Source organism: Cornus florida, unplaced genomic scaffold, assembly GCF_030987335.1.
Source record: "Cornus florida cultivar Cherokee Brave unplaced genomic scaffold, ASM3098733v1 CherokeeBrave_3.0.0_Hap2_Chr06, whole genome shotgun sequence".
In the NCBI taxonomy this organism is placed as follows: domain Eukaryota; kingdom Viridiplantae; phylum Streptophyta; class Magnoliopsida; order Cornales; family Cornaceae; genus Cornus; species Cornus florida.
In genome coordinates this window covers 23,726,847-23,748,334 of record NW_026775576.1, presented here as the reverse complement: position 1 = coordinate 23,748,334, position 21,488 = coordinate 23,726,847, and the positions used below count along the sequence as shown (strand labels likewise).

The 21,488-nt window shown below is 38.0% G+C and overlaps 1 protein-coding gene across 1 annotated transcript; it reads left to right on the top strand.

The window, feature by feature from the left end:
* Positions 1-456: 456 nt before the first annotated feature.
* On the top strand, positions 457-10,371 carry LOC132313878 (SNF2 domain-containing protein CLASSY 3-like). Its single transcript, XM_059812816.1, has 7 exons — positions 457-657; positions 784-1,353; positions 5,033-5,117; positions 5,478-5,645; positions 5,801-6,180; positions 7,162-7,320; positions 8,186-10,371. Exons 1-7 carry the CDS (start codon positions 457-459, stop codon positions 10,112-10,114), a joined length of 3,492 nt encoding a protein of 1,163 aa, XP_059668799.1. The 3' UTR covers positions 10,115-10,371.
* The last annotated feature ends 11,117 nt before the right edge of the window (positions 10,372-21,488 follow it).

The following is a 21,488-nucleotide window of genomic DNA, read 5'->3' as shown; positions in this document are numbered from 1 at the left end:
CATCTCAAAAGACAGTAATCTTTCTAGTTGAAGTTTGTGTGTTAGAGAGGTGGTTCTCTACGTATTTTGTTGCTACTTTTGTTTCTGAGGATTGTATACCCAAAATTTTTTTGATAAAATGTCTGGCTCAAAGGTGACTTCAAAAGAAGTTGGGTCTTCTCCTAGTCTGACTCTAGTGTTGGGAGGTAGTAGCGATCACCATCCAGGCCTTTGTATTACCACTGTTAGGCTGGATGGGACAAACTATATGGAGTGGGCTCAATCTACTCATATGCATATCACTGGTCGTAGGATGATCGATCATATCGAAGGGACTATCACGTATCCCTCCAAGAGTGATTCGGAATTCAACGAGTGAAGTGCAAATAATGCACTATTTATGATGTTGTTGTTGCAGTCAATACAGCCACACATCAGCAGAGGGTTTCTCTTTGTGAAAACAACTAAAGAGTATGGATGGCTGTGGAAGAGACGTATTCCTCGGTTGGTAATTTTGCAAAATTGTATGAACTTCAACAACAGATTTTAAGATTCAAGCAGGAAGACCAAACTCTTGCTATATATTACCACACTCTACGTGGTAAATGGGAAGAGTTAGATCACTACCAAGACTACATATTTGTGTGTGCATCTGATGTTAAAGCATTTCATGCTATGGTAGAAAGGAATTGAATCTATGAGTTCTTGGGTAGTTTGCATCTGAGATACAAGCATGCTAGGGTGCAAGTATTAGGCAGGTATCTAGCCCCTACTTCTGTTAGAGATGTGTTTTCATATATCCAGGCTGAGGAGAGTAGAATGAAGGGTATGTCTATGTCTGCACCTGTATACACTAAGCTTGAGCTAGAAGTACCATTGTCTGAGAGGTCTGCTCTTGCCACACAACAATCAAACGAACCCAATCCTTCAAAAGGAGGGAAGCAGGATGACAAGAGCAAGTTGAGGTGTGATCAATGTGGGCATACACGCTACACTAGGGAAATATGCTGGAATCTACACAGTCGCCCTACTCTAGCTCTTGCTCATGCGAATGATAGGCCAAGGCCTGGTCCATTTAGGGGGTTATCTATGTCACATACTGTAGAGCGTGAGATTGCTTCTACTGGTCATGCCTCCTCAGGGCCACCGAGTTCTTTGTTCGGGGCTGAACTTGATACTCTCCGACATCTACTAGCACAACATGCCTCCATTTCCACCTCTTATCTTCTCTTAGACAGGTTCCTCTCATTCGGCACTCAGGTTTCCACACTATCTGGTGGGCCACCCTGGATTATTGATTCAGGAGCCACTGATCACATGGTTGGTATGACATCTGATTTTTCTTCATACAGTTTATATTCTGGTAAGGATAAGGTTTGAGTGGCTGATGACAACTTCACCTCCATTGCGAGGAAGGACACTGTTTGTGCCTCCCCTAATCTTACCTTATCCTCTGTTCTGTTGGGGAAAATTAACTCCCTCCAACCCACTGATTGTTAAGAGTTAAATCCCTCCATCACACACGCGAAAGTATTATCACATCACATCAACAAAAACATATATGAAGATAACAATTATACACATCCACGCACAACACAATATTTTACATGGTTCACCTAGCTCTAGGGTTACTTCCACGGGGGAGAGAGATTTCACTATTATGAATCAAGGAAGAGAATATACAACCACATGTCAAAACCCCACTCACCCACTCATCGTATCTTTTGAGGCTACATATATACACTCGGGATTTACATATACTCTCCCCTCTCCTCATAACACTCACCCTTAAATCCCTCACATTTTTTTTTTTTCTTCTCTTTCTCTAAACCTCCCACACCCATCTCTATTTATAGAGTCTTCAAAACCAATTCCTTGTTGGACAAGTATTCCTTAACTTGCCTATAAGGAGTTACCATATCAATCCCAACTCTAAAATAGAAACTTAATGAGACACAATTTCTTTCACAAGTTTCAACATTCCATAACGAAAAAGGAAATTAATTTCTGTACACAATTTTTAGCCACAAACCCAACAATCTCCACCTTGGCTCAAAATCGGTCTTCACACGCTCCTCTATAGCTCCACCGCGAATGAAGATCGCTCCACCTTGAACAAAACTCTATCCATCATCCCCATTGGTGTTAAATTGCTCACGCATGGAAACCCACTAGTTTTTAACTTATCTTCATCAATTGCTTTTCTGATTCAAAGCAACAAACCTCTCCTCTTCACTCTTTATATTCCCCTTTGCTCTTTATCAGGCTTAAAGCAAACCCCATTATTCTTCACACCTGTACCCCATCTTGAGAACTAGCACCTTCTTTGGCTTGTCCCCAAAACTTGTTCCTTGTGGGCTTCACCTCTATCACCTTCGCCCCATCTTGAAAACGAACATCCTCCTACTTGTACCAAGACTTATTCCTCATGGCCTGTGTCTTCACACCCTCTATAATTTTCATGTCATCATCAACTTTGATTGAAGCTCCATAGCACATCATGATTAGCCTTTTGCTCTGACAAACTTCACACCAATTTTATGTTCTGATCTTCAGGACCAATCACAGGCTCTGAACCCAATAACACTTGTTGGGGAAAATTAACTCCCTCCAACCCACTCAATGGTGGACTATTGTTGAGAGTTAAACTGTCCTTCATCACACATGCAAAAACATTATCACATCACATTAACACAAACATATGTGGAGATAACAATCATACACATCCACACACAACACAATATTTTACATGGTTACCCAACTCTAGGGTTACGTCCATGGGGGAGAGAGATTTCATTATTATGAATCAAGGAAGAGAATATACAGCCACATGTCAAAACCCCACTCACTCACTCATCATCTCTTTTAAGGCTACATGTATATACTCGGGAATTACATATACTCTCTTCTCTCCTCACAACACTCACCCTTAAACCCCTTACATCTTTTTTCTTCTCTCTCTCTCTAAACCTCCCACACCCATCTCTATTTATAGTCTTCAAAACCAATTCCTTGTTGGACAAGTATTCCCCAACTTGCTTACAAGGAGTTACCATATAAAGCCCAACTCTAAAATAGAAACTTAATGAGACAAATTTCCTTCACAAATTTTAACATTCCAAAACGGAAAAGGAAATTAATTTATGTACACAATTTTGAGCCATAAACCCGACATGTTCTTCATGTCCCAAAGTTTTCTAGCAGTCACATTACAAAAGGCTTGAATTATAGTGTAACCTTTTTTCCATCTCACTGTGTGTTTCAAGACTTGGACACGGGGAAGACGATTGGAAGTGGACTTGAGGACAATGGCTTATATTTGCTGAACGCGAGGCCAAATTCTTATTATGTTGCAAATCAATCTAGTGTTAGGAATAGTAATATCAATAAAGATCTATTAATGCGATGGCATAATAGACTAGGTCATTTACCTTTTCCTATTTTGAAGGATATGCTTCCCAGTTTGCTTTTGTTGAATATTTTAAGTTAAATTGTGAAACACGTGTTCTTGCCAAACAATGTCGTGTTTCTTATCCTACTAGTATTAATAAAAGTACAACTCTTTTACAGCTTGTTCATTATGATATGTAGGGTCCTGAATCTACTACTTCATTACTTAGTTTTCGTTACTTTGTTGTGTTTGTTGATGACTTTAGTCGATATACTTGGCTTTATCTTATGAAAACCAAACATGAAGTTCATTCCATTTCTAAAACCTTTCATAGGATGGTATGTACTCAGTTTGGTTGTCCCCTCAAAATCCTTTGATCTGATAATGGAAGAGAGTTTATGTGTGGTGGTCTTGCCTCCTTTTTTGCTAATAACGGGATTTTCCATCAAACCTCTTGTGTCGATACACCACAACAGAATGGTGTAGCTAAAAGAAATCATCGTCAGAGGTTACCCGTTCTCTTCTAATTGGGATGGGAGTGCCTAAAAGTTATTAGGTTGATGCAACCTTAACAGCTACATACTTTATCAATCGCATGCCTTCTAAGGTTCTTGGCTATCAATCCCCCTTCTCTGTCTTACACCATAACACTGCCTTGTTTACTGTCCCTCTGAAGTGTTTGGTTGTGTTTGTTATCTTCACATTCATCATCACAAGGACAAAATGGACCCTAAGGCAATCCGATGCGTCTTTCTTGGATACTTCACTACTCAAAAAGGGTATTGGTGTTATAACCCTACCGCTCGTCGTTGCTTCGTCTCCATAGATGTTACATTCTTTGAATCTGTTCCTTTTTTTTTCATTACTTGGGATTCTCTACAAGGGGAGACTACTATACAAGTAGAGAATCTATCGTCCATTAAGAGGGAATGCTCCTTTCCTTTGCCTATTCCCATTCAGGGGGAGGTTCCCATTCATGGGAGCTTCTTACTGAGGTGCCTACGTCTAGTCCTCCTAACACTAATGATTTGCAGTAGGGAAAGCAGCCAATTGTCTGCACTTGGAGGTCAAAACAAGTCATTGACTCACCTGAGGACCAAGAAGTCTCCCTCAATCCAGTTAATTCCTCAGTTGACATTGATACTCCTTATTATTTTCCCAATAGAATTCTTGGTGTTCTTGATGTCCCTATTGCCTATCGTAAGGGTGTTTGTAGTTGTACAAAACATGCCATATCTGAGTTTGTATCCAATGATGCCTTATCTCCAACATATCGTGCTTTCACTTCGTGTATCTCCTCTGTATTTGTTCCTTCTAATGTTTCAGATGCTCTCAGCCAAACTCCATGGAAGGAAGCCATGTTTTAAGAGATGAAGGCCCTTGAGAAGAATGGTACTGGGATATTGTTCCATTACCTAGGGGTAAGAAACCAGTAGGCTGCAAATGGGTTTACACAATAAAATATCATGTAGACGGAACAATTGAGAGATATAAAGCCCGGTTAGTTGCAAAGTGCTTCACTTAGGCCTATGGGATTGATTATCTGGAAACATTTGCTCCAGTTGCCAAGATGAACTCTATACGTGTCCTTCTTTCTTTGGTATCTAATTTTTTTTTTTGATAAGTTCTTTGGTATCTAATTTGAATTGACCTTTACATCAGTTGGATGTAAAGAATGCTTTCCTTCATGGTGATTTGGAGGAAGAGGTGTATACAACTATGCCACTAAGGTTTAAGCTTGCCAATGGTCAGAATTTAGTGTGCAAGCTAAATAAAGCCTATATAGGTTAAAGCAGTCGCCACGTGCTTGGTTTGAGAGGTTCAGCACTGCTGTGAAAAAGAGTAGGGTGCACACAGAGTTAGACATATCATACTCTCGTCGTCAAGAAGCACCAAGGTTGCACCATTGCCCTTATTGTATATGTTGAAATGATTCAAAAGAGATTCATCGAATGAAGTCATTCTTGGGGATAGAGTTCGAGGTTAAAGACCTCGAATTATTGAGATACTAATCCGAGATACTTTCTTGGCATCAAGGTGTGCAGATCGAAGAAAGGGGTATGCATTTCTCAACGGAAGTATGTGTTAGAATTGTTGGCTGAAATAGGTAGGCTTGGAGCTAGACTTATTGATATTCCCATTGAGCAGAACCATATGCTTAATGATGTAGATGGAGACCCATTAGATGATGTGGGAAGATTTCAGCGATTGGTTGGGAAACTGATTTACCTATCTCTCACGCGCACGGATATTGCCTACGCTGTTAGTGTGATTAGTTAGTTTATGCATGCTCCTCGTACACCTCACCTTAAAGGAGTTGAGGCAGCTCATCATGTTCTTGCTACCTCAAGGGTTCACGTGGTAAGGGGATATTATTTGGCCTTTATGGCCACTTATGTGTTGAAGCCTATACTGATGCTGATTGGGCAGGGTCTGTGACAAATCGACAATCTACTTCAGGATGTTGCACATTTGTTGGAGGTAATCTTATTTCATGGAGAAGCAAGAAACAGTTTGTAGTAGCTAGATCTAGCGCTGATGTTGAGTTTAGATCCATAGCACATGGAGTTTGTGAGTTGTTATGGCTACGAATGATGTTGGGTGAGTTGGGTTATCTTGTTCGCGAATCAATAAAGTTGTATTGTGACAATAATGCTGCTATTAGCATTGCCCACAATCCAGTTCAATGTGACAAGACAAAGCACATTGAAGTCGATCGACACTTCATGAAGGACAAGCTTCGTCTTGGGTTGATTTGTACTCCATACGTCAACACACATGATCAGGTTGCTGATGTTTTGACTAAGGGTGTGAGCAAGACTTGCTTACAAAATATTTTAGTCAAGCTGGGCATGATAGATATCTTTGCACCAACTTTAGGGAGAGTGTTGTTAGGGGTTTATTTGTTATCAATTATATAATATTGGGGCTTATTTGTAATTTATGAAACTTATTAGTATAAATAGAATGTGGTAGAAGGATGGAAGTATTCTTTCATTTTTTTCTCTCTTTCCCCATCTTTCTCTCTTTTTCTCTCATCCTCCTCTTTTTCTTCTTCGTATACTTAGTCTTGATTTGATTTTATCTTAAAGTCAACACTATGTTCTATGTGTCCATACAAGTTTAGTTTCTCATGTTTTGTCACTAATAGGCATTATTCCTATAATCTCCCTCAGACTTTGATTAGTAAATCTATCTTTTCTAGTCACTCCTATCATCCACCTCAACATCCTCATTTCAATTACGTGAATTCGATGTTTGTTTCTTTTTTAACTTCCAACACTCTGCCCCTATAAGATAGATGGCCTAATGACCGTCCTATAAAATTTTCCTTATAACCTGTTTGGGATTTCTTTGTCACATAGAATACCACTAACTTGTCTGTGCATATGTGTGTTTGTTGAGACTTCATGGATGCCCACTGCTTCAGATTTTGTGGAGTTTTGATATATGTAGCCTAATATCAGTGTGCATGTGTCTGCTTTTATTACAGTAATTGTGGAAGCAATTTTTTTTCATGAAATATATCTTCTACTTTACCAGTTTCCTTTTGGGCTTTCCTTCTTTATTTCCTTTCGTCTGCACCAAGTCACAATTTCACACCAGCTCCATTTTTGGGAATCTTTTGTACAAATCAAACCCATCTTGTACGGTTTTCAATTCTCTTATGGCCTTCTTGACTCTTTAAAATTTTCAAATCTTCTTTTTTTTTAGGTCTTCATTGGTTTATGTGTATCTTTCGACTTTTTTTTGTTGAGTTTTAACTTCAGCTTCCCCATGATATTCTGCAGGTTGGTAATAATGACAACATCTCCCTTGAGACTGAAATTGATCCAATTACCCTTTGCCGTCAGGGAGAGCATAAGCTAATTATTGATGAACAAATTGGTCTCAGATGCAAATTCTGCTCTTTTGTGAAACTGGAGATTAAATTTATATTCCCATCCTTTGTAAGTCGAGCAAACCTGTCTTTTGATATTTATTTTTGTTAAGATTTCTTATGTTATTTCCATATGGCCTGTTTAATTTTGCAATAAATTGCATTAAATTTTCAGATGTTCTTTGATAATATATTATTGACTTCAAATCATGGCGAGTTATACTTAATGAACATGAGATATGTGATCATGTGATTGGCTATTTAGCTTGGTGGTAGGTTGAGGAGTCCTCATACACTAATTGGTTTCTTTCTACTGCAGAAGCCATGTGATGATTTTACTTTTTCACATCTTTGTCTATAGCTGAGCAGGCTAGGTATGACCCAAATCGGCCAACAGTCTGTTGATTTGAGCAGGGCTCGATTTGATATCCAAATTTTTAAATTTGCATAATATATATATTTAGATGTTTTGAGACACTTGAACTTGCCTCATGAAGAGCGTTCTGGATATTCATGTTGATTTTGGAGCAAAAAGTAATATTGGCCATTGACTTGAAAATGCAACTGTCCTTGTATCGGGGGTTATAGTTTATAGTGCATTGAATAGGTGTCATAATACCAAGTTGGTTGTTTGTTTTTCCATAATAATTCCTTGTGTCAATGTGAATGACTTGCTTAGAAGTATTGACATTAGAGGAAGCAGAACGGCCGAACATGATTTGTGATGCTAGCCCCATGTCTGGGATATGGTTTGTTGATTTATTTTGATTCGAATAGGTAATTTTAGTGTTTAGAAGAAACTCTGACCTACCAAAAAAAATTACCTACCATATAAAAGAAAACCGTTTCACCCGTCTCTGTTTCTACAAGTTTTACTTATTTACTTGGTAAAACCTTAGTGATCTGATTCTACTTGAACTTGGTTATTCATACAGAGTAAGTGTCCTTGGGGATATCGTGACACAAGACAGTTTGGCAGATCAGACAGCACTATTTTTGATGAGCTTCAGTTCCAAATTTCTGGTTGTGAAAACCAGTCAGGTATTAATTGCTCTGTTCATGACAAAGGCACAGTATGGGACATTATTCCTGGAATTAAAAACAGTATGTATCCCCATCAGCAAGAAGGGTTTGAATTTATTTGGAAGAATATAGCTGGTGGAATTCACCTTGAGAAGTTGAAGCAGCCTGCTTTTGATGGTGGGAGTGGATGCATTATATCACATGCTCCTGGGACTGGAAAAACGCGTTTGACAATAGTCTTTCTACAAACGTACCTAGAACTATTTCCGACATGCAGACCAGTTATTATTGCTCCTTGCAGTATGCTACTTACATGGGAAGAAGAGTTCCGAAAATGGAATGTTGACATTCCCTTTCACAATCTGAACAAGCCAGAGTACTCTGGCCAGGAAAATACTGTAGCTGTCAATTTTCTGAAGCAAGTTGCAAAACATGAGCAAAGTGTACAAACTATGCGTATGGTAAAGTTGTACTCCTGGAAAAAGGATAGAAGCATACTGGGTATCAGTTACAGATTGTTCGAGAAACTTGCGGGAGATTGTGTTGATGTTGATAGAGGAGGTAAGGAGAAAAGAAAGGTTAAACCTGATGCAAGAGGTGACGTGGTTAAAAAAATCCTCCTCGAACTTCCTAGTCTTGTAGTGCTCGATGAGGGGCACACTCCTCGCAATGAGCAAAGTCTCATCTGGAAAGCTTTGTCAAAAATTGAAACTCAAAGGCGCATCATTCTTTCAGGAACTCCTTTTCAGAATAACTTTGGTGAGCTCTATAATACACTCTGTTTGGTCAGACCAAAGTTTGCTGACAAGATCATGTCTAAAAGCAATGGAGATCTTAGAAAAAAGAGTGGGCAGAAAAGCAGTTTGGCGAGAGGGAAATGGGTTTCTCTAACCAGTACCATTGGCAAAGATGCCAATGATAAACTAAAGGAACTCAGAGCCATGATTGACCCATTTGTACATGTACACAAAGGTTACATACTTCAAGAAAGGCTCCCCGGGTTGAGGCACTCCGTGGTTGTCTTAAAGCCAACGCCGTTGCAGAAGACCCTCTTGGAAGACCTTCAAGGAATAAAGAAACTTGAACGGGGATATTTTGTGTCATTGATCTCTGTTCACCCTTCATTGGTGCCGAAGTGTTGCTTTTCAGAAACAAAAGAGTCGTTTGTGGTTAAGAATGAATTGGAATTCCATCCTGATGATGGAGTCAAAACAAAATTCCTCATGGAACTCATCCGGCTAAGTGGAGCATTAAATGAGAAGGTTTTGGTTTTTAGTCAATATATTGATCCCTTGGCCTTCATAATGAACCAGCTTAAATCTCATTTTGATTGGACGGAAGGAAAGGAGGTGTTGTATATTGATGGACATCGTGATGTAAAGCAGCGGCAATCTTCAATTAGTGTCTTTAATGATCCTAACAGTGAAGTAAGGGTACTACTTGCTTCTACAAAGGCTTGTTCTGAAGGGATTAGTCTGGTAGGGGCTTCAAGAGTTGTTCTGCTTGATGTTGTCTGGAATCCATCAGTAGAAAGGCAAGCAATAAGCCGGGCATACAGGATTGGTCAGAAGAAAGTTGTGCACATTTACCATCTCATTACATCCGGCACGATGGAGGGAGAGATATATGTACGACAGGCTGAGAAAGACCGGTTATCTGAGTTGATATTTTCTTCTACGGAGGGGAAAGTTCATAAGCCAAAAATCTCATCCACAGATTCAGAAGATAAAATATTGGAAGTGATGGTTCAACATGATAAGCTCAAGGACATTTTTGAAAAGATACATAATCAACCAAAAGAATCCGATCTAATTGAGACTTTTGGTTTGGTGGATCTCTAGCGGACTCTTAGATGGATTTTTTTTTTTTAGGTGGCCGGCTGTATATTTGCATTTTCCCACGTGATATTTTTGGGGCTACAAATCCAGTTATATTTGTCCAAAAAGTCTGGGTTGATGGGAAGTTCTGGATAATCTTAATAAACAGTTTTTCTCAGGTGGTAATTCATGGCTATGGAAGAATGGTACGTTTTCTTTCTATTAATCATTTATAAGTCTTGTCCTCAGCAAATATGTAAATTTGTAGTGTAAATCTTATAAATGGTAACAACTGAAACATGATGAGTTTATATGGTTTGTGAAAAAAAATTGAAATGTACAATTGATTGAGTTTTTAAGATATCGTGAAACCAATAATCAACATCTTGGGTGATGTTGGTATTTCTGCGTTTCCTGAAATATGTCTTGGAATCTGGTGATCCAATCAACTAGTTAAGTTGCATTTTTATATAATAATTTTTTTTTTTTTTTTCCTCTAAAAAATCCTTGCCAGGATTACCAAAGGATAAGACCTCAATTCCTTTAAGATATAACACATTGGATGTTAAGTCATCCAGGAACCATATGTTGTCCAAATTTATTGTAGACAATGTTCCTGTTCATTTGATAATTATTTATATACAATTGAATTAACATAAACAAGCAAATATATTACCTACCAAACAAAAAAGTATAAATATTTCTTTCACACTTCCTGTCCTACTTAAATAAAAAAGAAATTAAAAATTTATAAAATATAGTCGAGAACAAGGAAAACAAAATGACTAGAATTAAAAATTGCTCCCTTCTCTCATTGTTCTCCTTGTTTTTCATGGTACAAAGGAAAATGCTTTCCTTTGTGTTGTATTTTCTTAATCCTGCTAGTTAGGTTATTTATGCCTTACGCAGTTTCTAGAAACCAAATAGATCTAATTAGTATTCCTGCCTGTGAGTTGTGCAGCGGAAGATAACTTGTATAGAAAGTTTTGTATTTTGAAAACAGATCTGTGTCTTTCTAACTTTAATTATTTTAGCAATTAATCAATTAAAACATGATGAGATTATATGGTTTGTGAAAAAAATTGGGATGTACAATTGATTTGAGTTTTTAAGAGATCGTAAAACCAATAATCAACATCTTGGGTGATGTTGGTATTTCTGCATTTCCTGAAATATGTCTTGGAATCTGGTGATCCAATCAACTAGTTAAGTTGCATTTTTGTATAACATTGTGTGTTTTTTTTTTTTTTTTTTCTCTAAAAATATCCTTGTCAGGACTACCAAAGGATAAGACCTCAATTCCTTTAAGATATAACACATTGGATGTTAAGTCATCAAGGAACCATATGTTGTCCAAATTTATTGTAGACAATGTTCCTGTTCATTTGATAGTTATTTATATACAAATTGAATTAACATAAACAAGCAAATATATTACCTACCAAACAAAAAAGTATAAATATTTCTTTCACAGTTCCTGTCCTACTTAAATGAAAAAGAAATTAAAAATTTATAAAATATAGTCGAGAACAAGGAAAACAAAATGACTATAGAATTAAAAATTGCTCCCTTCTCTCATTGTTCTCCTTGTTTTTCATGGTACAAAGGAAAATGCTTTCCTTTATGTTATATTTTCTTATTCCTGCTAGTTAGGTTATTTATGCTTTATGCAGTTTCTAGAAACCAAATAGATCTAATTAGTATTCTTGCTTGTGAGTTGTGCAATGAAAGATTACTTGTATAGAAAGTTTTGTATTTTGAAAACAGATCTGTGTCTTTCTAACTTTACTTATTTTAGCAATTAATCAATTAACCTCATGCAAGATAAAATTAAGCAAAGTAATAGAGTCAGAGATGATACCAAAATTTTTAGCGAGTAAACTTTAATTGGTAAAATAAACCAACTGTTTGCGTAGGAAAACCTCGTCGACTGTGCAGTTCAAAGTAAACCGATCCACCATGTTTGAAACAAAGTACAATGGACTTTGACTCAGGTTCACACCCTATCGTTCTACCAAACACCAATCGCTGACAATCTTCTGGCTTTGCGACATCTTGTCCAACAACTCTTGACTTCAGGCTTACTCTTGATCTCTGTAGAAGGATTGCTAGTAGATCAAACAACACTCCTCGAATGCTTTGGCCCTTTCAAAGTGTGATCGCTTCACCTCTGTTCTTCAAGATCTGAATTTGTAGAAGAAGTAATAGATCTGCTTTTCTAATCGTTGTAGATGCAAGACTTTGATCACAATTAAGATTTGAACAACACTCTAAACTCATTCTTGTGTTTATGTGTGTGTTCTAGAAAGATTGACTGAAAAATTAACTTTAATTTTTTGCAAAAATATCTTTCTAAGGCTTTTAAGAATTATGAAGTTGTAATGCAAAAGCCGTATCAACCTAGATGAATATCAAGGTTTATATAGAATTTTCAAAGACCTAGATATGCATTAGGAAAAGGTAATTTTCGTGCATAGGACTTTTGGTAGTATTCTAAATCAAGTAGGAAGGAAAATCAGAACAGGAAACAAAGTTACCAAAAACCTGTCTGAAGCCTTGAATCGGTTCATGAAAGGCTGAACCGGTTCAAGATGGTCAGTTGGAATTCGAAGCATTTGTTGAATGACTTGAACCAGTTCTAAAAAGCTTGAATAGGTTCAAGATGACTGACAGAGTTACTGAAATTGGTAATCGAATCTTTTTTTATTAAAGAATTGGGAATACATTGTTATATGTACATCAAAATAATGCTATTCTAGGAAACTAATTAATCCTGGAGATACATATCAAAACTGATCCCTAGAAATCAGGGATTACCATAACTAAAAAATCCCTAGCTATTAATAGCCTGTACACGGTTTCCTTATACAAGAAAAGAATCGTTTTTTCCCATACTTCCCCTCAAGTTGGTGAATGGATGTCCATCAATTCCAAGCTTGTTGGTTATTCTTTAAAAAACGGTACCAGGCAAACCTTTGGTAAGCACGTCTGCTAGCTGTTCTCCAGTTGGAACAAAAGGTGTACAAATGAGACCACTATCCAACTTCTCTTTAATAAAATGCTTGTCCACTTCAATGTGTTTTGTGCAGTCATGTTGCACAGGATTGTGTGTAATATTGATGGCTGATTTATTGTCACAGTAAAGCTTCATTGGACCTTCCCATCCGACTCTCAAATCTCGCAAGATTATCCTTAGCCATAGCTGGTCACATATCCCGAGTGCCATTGCTCTAAATTCGGCTTCTGCGCTGGACCTTGCAACCACATGCCGCTTTTTGCTTCTCCAAGTAACGAGGTTACCACCTAGGAAGGTGCAATAGCCCGAGGTTGATCTTCTGTCAATCATGGATCTTGTATAATCCGTATCTGTGTAGGCTTCAAGAGTCCATCTTTCTCCTTTTTTAAACCGAATTCCTCTTCACGGTGTACCCTTCAAGTACTACAGAATTCTATACACAGCTTTGAGATGTGATTCTTTGGGATTGTGCATGAATTGACTCACAACACTCACAGCATAAGCTATATCTGGCCTAGTATGTGACAAATAAATTAACATCCCCACAAGGCTCTGATAAGAGCCTTTATCCATGGCCACGTCTTCTGGAGCATCACGAAGTTTGTGGTTTGACTCCATAGGCGTCTCAATTGGCTTACATCCCAGCTTGCTTGTATCAGCCAATAAGTCTAACACATATTTTTGCTATGATATAAAAATCCCTTGTTGAGAGTGGGCTACTTCAATACCAAGAAAGTACTTTAGTTTTCCTAGCTCTTTGATCTCGAATTCCTTTACTAATTATTTCTTCAAGCTCTCCATTCCTTCCAAGTCATCTCTTGTTACTATGATGTCATCCACATAGACCAACAATACTATCACTCCCCCTGATGCTGAGTGCTTTACAAACAATGTATGGTCACCTTGACTTTGCTTATATCCCATACTCACCATCACTTTGGTAAATCTCCCAAACCAAGGTCTTGGGGATTGTTTCAATCCATACAAAGCCTTTTTAAGCTTACATACCATTCCCTCCTTTTTATTTGAGTTAAACCCAGGTGGAATCTCCATATAGATCTCCTCCTCAAGATCGCCATGTAAGAAGGCGTTCTTGACATCAAATTGCTGTAATCTCCAGCCAAAATTTGCAGCCACTGATAATAGGCTTCTCACTGTATTCATCTTAGCAACTGGAGCAAAAGTCTCAAGATAATCTATGCCGTAGGTTTGTGTATACCCTTTGGCAACTAATCTTGCCTTATACCTTTCCAAAGAACCATCTTAGTTATATTTTGTTGTGAACACCCATTTACACCTTACCGACTTCTTCCCTCTAGGCAGTCTCACCAAGTCCCAAGTCTTGTTTTTTTCAAGTGCTTCCATCTCAACCTTTATAGCATTTTCCCAATTCTCATTTCCTAATGCATCGGATAAAGTTTTGGTAATAGGGACTGTATTTAGGCTAGTAAGAAAAGCCCTGTGGTTATGAGAAAGATTCGTATATGACATGAACAGATGAAGATGGTGTTTGGTACAAGTTCGAGTTCCTTTTCTAATTGCAACAGGGACATCATAATCATTCTGTTCAGAGGTTTAATTGGTGTTATCATTGGGTTGAGTAATTACCTTGACATTACCAGGAGCAGATTTGGGTGATTGAACTTGCACAGGTTGAGAGATTGGTGCTTTTTTCCTTGAGTAAATCTGCAATGGACGAGTAGAGTCTTGAGTTTGCTTCCCATATAACACTCCTTGTGATTTGGGTGTATGAGGCTCGGCTTCTGACTGTGTGTTTGGCTCGGATTGAATATTTGGGAGTATGTTTGACTCGGATTGATGAGAGATAGGGGTTGGAAACTCAAGGAGAAAAAGATCCTTGTCCTTATCTTCTATGAAAGATGTCTCCCCCTGAAGATAAGGACTATTAAAGTACTGATCTTGTTTGACAAAAGTAACATCATCAGACACATAAAATCTTCTTGTCGGAGGATGATAGCATTTGTAGCCCTTTTGGGTGGAGGAATAGCCAAGAAAGACACATTTGAGAGCTCAAGGATCAAGTTTTCCCCTGTTTTGAGAATGCACATGAACAAAGGCAACACAACCAAATATCTTTGGAACAAGATGAAAATTAGGAAAGAACTGTGTAAGGATCTGCATTGGACTTTTAAAATCAAGGACTCTTGTAGGAAGCCGATTGATGAGATGAGCAGCAGTTAAACTAGCTTCCCCTAGTATTGTTTTGGAACATTTTTTTGGAACAAGAAAGCTCTTGTAATAGTGAGAAGGTGGCCGTTTTTTCATTCGGCCACCCCATTTTGTTGAGGTGTGCTAACACAAGAGGATTCATGTATTAAGCCCTATTTTTGGAAATACGGAGAGAGAATTTGATTAAATTAGTCCTTAGCATTATCAGATCGGAATCTCTTTATCTCAACACCACGATATTGAAAAAAGTTGGAAACACAGAACTCACATCCGATTTATTTTTTAACAGAAAAATCCAAGACACACAAGTGCAATCATCAATAAATGAGACAAACCACCTTGCCCCTGAAACATTAGCGACATTTGAAGGTCCCCAAATGTCACTGTGAATCAAGGTAAATGGAACAAAAGTTCTTTTATTGTTGATTTGAAAAGAAGCACGTTTGTGCTTTGCGAGTTCACATACATCGTAGTGAAAATTTTCAATGGATAAACTTTTGAATAATGAAGCAAACATTATTTTGAGAACACTAAATGATGGGTGACCAAGACAAAGGTGTTGAAGCCATATCTTGTCTTTATTGGATATGAATGACTCGGAAAGAAATGATAATGGTGACAAACTCTCAACTCTATTTTGTCCATTTGATTCTTCAAGGTAGTATAGACCATCCCTCTCCCTAGCATGTCCAATCATCCTCTTCGTGCCCTGTTCCTGAAATACACAACGGAGAGGATAAAATGCCACACTGCAATTAGAATCTGTAGTGAGTTTCTGGATTGACACAAGATTGGTGCATAGTTTTAGGACATGGAGGACATTCTTAAGTGTAAGGTGGTTATTCAAAGAAACATCTCCTTGACCAGCCACGGTTGTAACTGATCCATCAGCTATTGTTATTTTCCTATTGCTAGGACAAGGGGTATATGAAATAAATTTTTTTTGAGGAATGGGTCATGTGATCTGTAGCTCCTGCGTCAATGACCCAGGAGTTTGAGGAGATTGTATCCGAAGCACTAAAAACATGAGAAGAAGGGGAAGGATAGGAAATACCTGAGAACACCAAAGAACAAGTACCTGTTGTAGATGGTTTCTCCAACGTTTCCAAATGGCTCTTTAATTTCTCTATCTCTTCTTTGTTGAATTCGGCAGATGGGATTGAAAAATTGTCTTCACTGTTTGACTGTGCGGTTGCCATATGTACCTGTCCCTGTCCTCTTGGCTGTCCACTCTTTTTTGACCAGGCTTTGTTCACAGTTTGAGGCTTGCTATGGAGTTACCAGCACTTTTCCTTGGTATAGTGGGATTTTTTGCAGTATGTACACCACAGAGAATCCTTGTTGAATGGTCTTGACATGTCTGCTTGCCCACTGCCTTCTTTAAAACGTTGTTCAGAGCCATAATTCTTCACAACCGTGTTTTTTGACACCAAGGCCGAACTCTCTACTGTGTGAGTTCAATCATGACACCCCTTCTTCATTCCTCAGCAAGAACAATTGCAATTGCCTCATTTGAGGTTGACAAATCTTCTTTTCCAAGTATTTGCACTCTTACAGCATCAAATTTGATGTTTAAACCTGCAAGAAAAGCATAAATTCTGTCCTTTTCAACAAACCTCTTAAGGATAGCTGCATCTTTACTGCACTTTATTTGAATGCACTGATAATGATCCATCTCCTGCCATAGACCCTCCAAGAGGTTGGAATATTCGGTAACTGACCGATTACCCTGTTTGGTAGCAGAGATTTTGGTTTTGATCTCATAGATCTGTGTAGCATCACGTACTTTGGAATAGGTCTGCTTGACTGCTTCCCATATCTCCTTGGCCGTGCTAAAAAACGTACAAGTGTCGCTGATTTCTGGTAACATAGAGTTCCATAACTAGGACATAATCATAGAGTTTTGTTCATCCCAAGCATCAAACTTAAGATCCTCCTCCTTTGGACCATTACCAAACAAGTGGCTCAGTTTCCCTCTTCCCTTCAAGAATGTGCGGACCATTTGAGACCACTTCAGATAATTTTTCCCGTTCAACTTGTATGCCGCCTGGATATTCTGCAATTCTTCTGTTGGGACAGAGCTATTGCTGTCGTTGCTTCCAGTCACAGGGATCTCTGAAGTGTCGTTGATTTCTGACATGGTTTAAAGAGAGAGGTAGAATTCACAAGTTTGATAACACTGGATTTTCACCAAACAAGAACACGAAGAAAAGGACTAGCAAAGAAGGCCAAGAGAAGATGATTACCCAGAAAATGAGCCTAGAGCTCTGATACCATGACAGAATTACTGAAATTGGTAATCAAATCTTTTTTAATTAAAGAATTGGGAATACACTGTTATATGTACATCAGAATAATGCTATTTTAGGAAACTAACTAATCCTAGAGATACATATCAATACATATCAAAACTGATCCCTAGAAATCAGGGATTACCATAACTAAAAAATCCCTAGCTATTAACAGCCTGTACATGGTTTCCTTATACAAGAAAAGAATCGTATTTTCCCACAACGATGTCAATGCGTTACCCTGTCGTTCTTTCTGAGACAGGATCAAGACTAAGATTTGACGTCAGATTTACGTAGGAGATTAGGACATGCTTAGATAGAATCTATTGGTGTACACGCCAGGCGAACTACAAAGAAACCTTTTCTTACTAAAGTAAGCTGACCTTTTCTACGTTCTCTTTCACAATGCTTGGCTAATGTCGGTGACTTTGACTCCATATTGCCATTCGAGTTTGATATCTATGAATCTCGCTTTTTCCTTATAGAATCTACAAAGAAGAGCACAATGACCAACAAGCTGAAATGATTATGAAGTTGTTGATGTTACGAAGTCCTCCTAACACATTCAAAGACTTTGGTTGGAACACCAATCCTATTTAGACTATGGATAGTCAAGTAGTCGCTCGCAAAGAACTCTGTATAAAAGTGCACTTCACTTGCTGACCACCTTCCTGCAAGAATCGAGAAAATATGAAGTTTCTTAGTTCTCGGATGGCAATCGCTCCTCAACCATTGCTCGGAACTGAAAGTGTATATAAGCATATCATACAAAGTGTGATTTGAAGTTGATGAATTGAGAAGTCATTTCCTTGCCTCAGTAGGATTCACAATCCTTTTTCTCACCTTTCTTCCATGATGATGAGTGAAGGGCAGGCTCGAAATAAACAGATGCACCTATCCACAGATCTCATCTTCTTTCTGTTCTTGGCATAGCGACAGGCCGAGGCTTCATTAGTAGGTTGAAAAGCATGAAAATAGCAATACCTTTACTTTCGTTTTTGTAAGGTATTCTCAGATTGAAAATTCCTACTTCCATTTGGGAGCCGCTTATTTAGGATCTACCAATCCCCTTAGCATCCGAAGCTTGCGCGAAGCGACCCACCTAGAACAAGCTCTCTTTTATGTTAGTGGGGCACTCAAATAGAACTTCGATCTACTGTGGGTATCCAATCCCGCCGCTTAGATGTCAAGCGGATTCCTGGGCCTTGATGAATGGTCGGCCACCTTGGACGTTAGAAGAGCAAAAGGCCTAGGGCATATCAGGATGAACCAATGTGAATGAGTGTAAGCTTCGTTGCCCGAACACGATTGGTGCTGACCACATTAGGCGCTACCGTGGTAGCAAGAGAGGCCAGGCAGTGACAATTGAGAGGTTGTCACTGAGCATTCCTAGTCACACGGGAAGAGAGGTCAAATGGCAAGACAAGGCCATACTCCCGTTTGGCTCCTCGCGGAGTATATAGTCTTGAACTTAACACTGTTTTGGTAAGTTCTGAAAATATACCAAGTATGATGTGCGTCCTAACCTTCTTAGATCTCTTCCTAAAGTGTTGTTCTTTCCTTTCTTGATGATCTCAGAATATCATCTTTGAACAACTTTCTAATTCTATAGCCGATCTTGATCTTGATATGGTAACTTGAAATTATAATTCGATTGGATTTGTTTTAACAACGGAATTTGCCAATTACAAAAATTATATCTCACAATTTCCCCCTTTGGCAATTTCGTGACAAAACCCTAAAAACAATATGTAATCTACCCAAGTAGAAAAGTAAATTACAATTTTGTCAAAGGATAACATGGAATTTCTGGAATTTCTTCTCTGTTCTCTTCATTTCTTGGATAAAAGATTTTACCTGATTTCCTACACAACATCAAGCAAAACTACTAGTGAAAGTTTAATAATTTTTTTTTTATTTATAAAACTCCCCTTTAAGAAATATCTAGTTTTCTCCCCCTTAAGATAACATTGGTCTCCCCTTTTTTGGAACATATTGACAAAGATAATAATGTCAGAGCAGAGAAAATAGAGGAACATTCACAACAGTTAAACATGTCATTTAGCCAAAAAGATAATATCCACAAAATAACGACCATGTTAACAAAAATATGATGTTATAATCCATGATTATAGACAATATCAGGCATCAGTATCTCTCCAAAACTAAAGTCAGAAAGACATCAATAGTCTCCACCAGTATCCTTATCATCATCCTGATTATCACCATCCTCATCAGAGTCCTCATCATCATCCTTAGCCATCAACGATGGATCTGGAGAAGCAGGCCTGTAAACATCCTCTAAAGAACCTCCTGGCTACTGACCTCTAAGCTATCCCATCTGTACCTTGAGATCTCGTATCTCTTCCATCATTCTGTCAAACATAGTATTTTGATGCTGAAGAAGAAGAGAGTACATCAGGTTGGCATCTGCTCTAGAAAAATCTCCCTTGGGAGGAAATAGCTGTGTAACCTTTGGAGCTTGAGTGTGATACACCTGGATTCTCGGATGCGGGCTGGCTAAGCTCACGCTCGAATACCCGAGGATATCAAAACAAATCAGTAATAATCGAACACAGAATACAAATATAATAAGTAAGAATTAATAAAATACTGAAAATAAACTAAAATGATAATCCAATAATTAAACCTCAGAATAAATTTTCATTAATAAATAATTTCTTATGATACAAGTAATCCTCCAATAGAAATACAACTCGGGAATCCATACTATGTGGACCCCTAGAAAAATCCCAATTGAACAAGTGATAGCAATAACTGTCTACATCATAACTCTGAAACATAAAGGAAACTCCTCTGTAGATAATCCGGAAGAGTGAAGTAGACTGATCCCTGCTCAGCACGAACAACCCTTACTCTTGACGAATGTCTGGAAAAAAAAATGGTGGGTCAGGCCCACAAACAAGTTCTACTCTACTAGAATCCAAGCAGAGATCCGATACACGTATACATCCTAGTCAATCCAACAATAACTAGTAGTCCGTATATATATATATATGGATACACACTAAGGGACTCTCACTGGACTACAAGGCGGTTTCAACCTGACTAGTAGGCAACATGCAAAACGCACCTGAAGTGGGCATAAGTACCTAGACCTAACAGGGTACACCATTAACCATCATAGCCAGCTATGCATCCCACTGCATATACGCACCCTAACCATGATCCTGAGACTCAAGCTCATATCATGGCACCATAAATATATAGATATATAATCCATCCTAATCCAGAACATAAAACAAACATCCGGTATGTCATCCAACTGATTCAGCTGACCTAACATGAAAATATGTAGGATTAAACATTTGTTTGTTAATCCATTCCGTTACATGAATAGGTAGGACTTAACGTTTTTAGTTAATCCATCCCTAATATGCCACCGTCCCATACCGGTGCATATCATGCATATGATCCATAAATGATGTAACATCCAAGGTAACACATCAAATTAATCCGCAGTTGATGCAATAATTTGAATACATCAAAAATCCAAAAATAAAGCATAATAAGACTATATTATGATTAAGATCATATAGCATTCATATTAACTGCTAAGTTATTTTTAAGCAATTAATTCCTTCCTTCCATCCAATAATTGATGACATAATTATATACATACAACATCAATTACATCTCGAAACAAGCATAATAACAGTCAGACAATTAACTGAATTTATTACTGGTAATACATGATAAACATTATGTAATATCCATGAGATTTCTTAGAACAATTTCAATAATGAATTAATCATTAAACAACATGCCAAAATAATTGAAATTTCATTTTGATCCCATCCATAATCTATAGGTATAAATTTAACATCCTGAGATTTTAACATGTTCATTGTAGCCCTTTAAAACCCCTATAGCAGTCTAA

Coding starts and splice junctions, on each gene's coding strand:
- LOC132313878 (XM_059812816.1), top strand. CDS start 457: ATGGCTGTGGAAGAGACGTATTCCTCGGTTGGTAATTTTGCAAAATTG. Junction 1,354..5,032: donor TATATTCTGGTAAGGATAAG/GTTTGAGTGGCT, acceptor CCTTTACATCAG/TTGGATGTAAAGAATGCTTT. Junction 6,181..7,161: donor CTGATGTTTTGACTAAGGGT/GTGAGCAAGACT, acceptor GATATTCTGCAG/GTTGGTAATAATGACAACAT.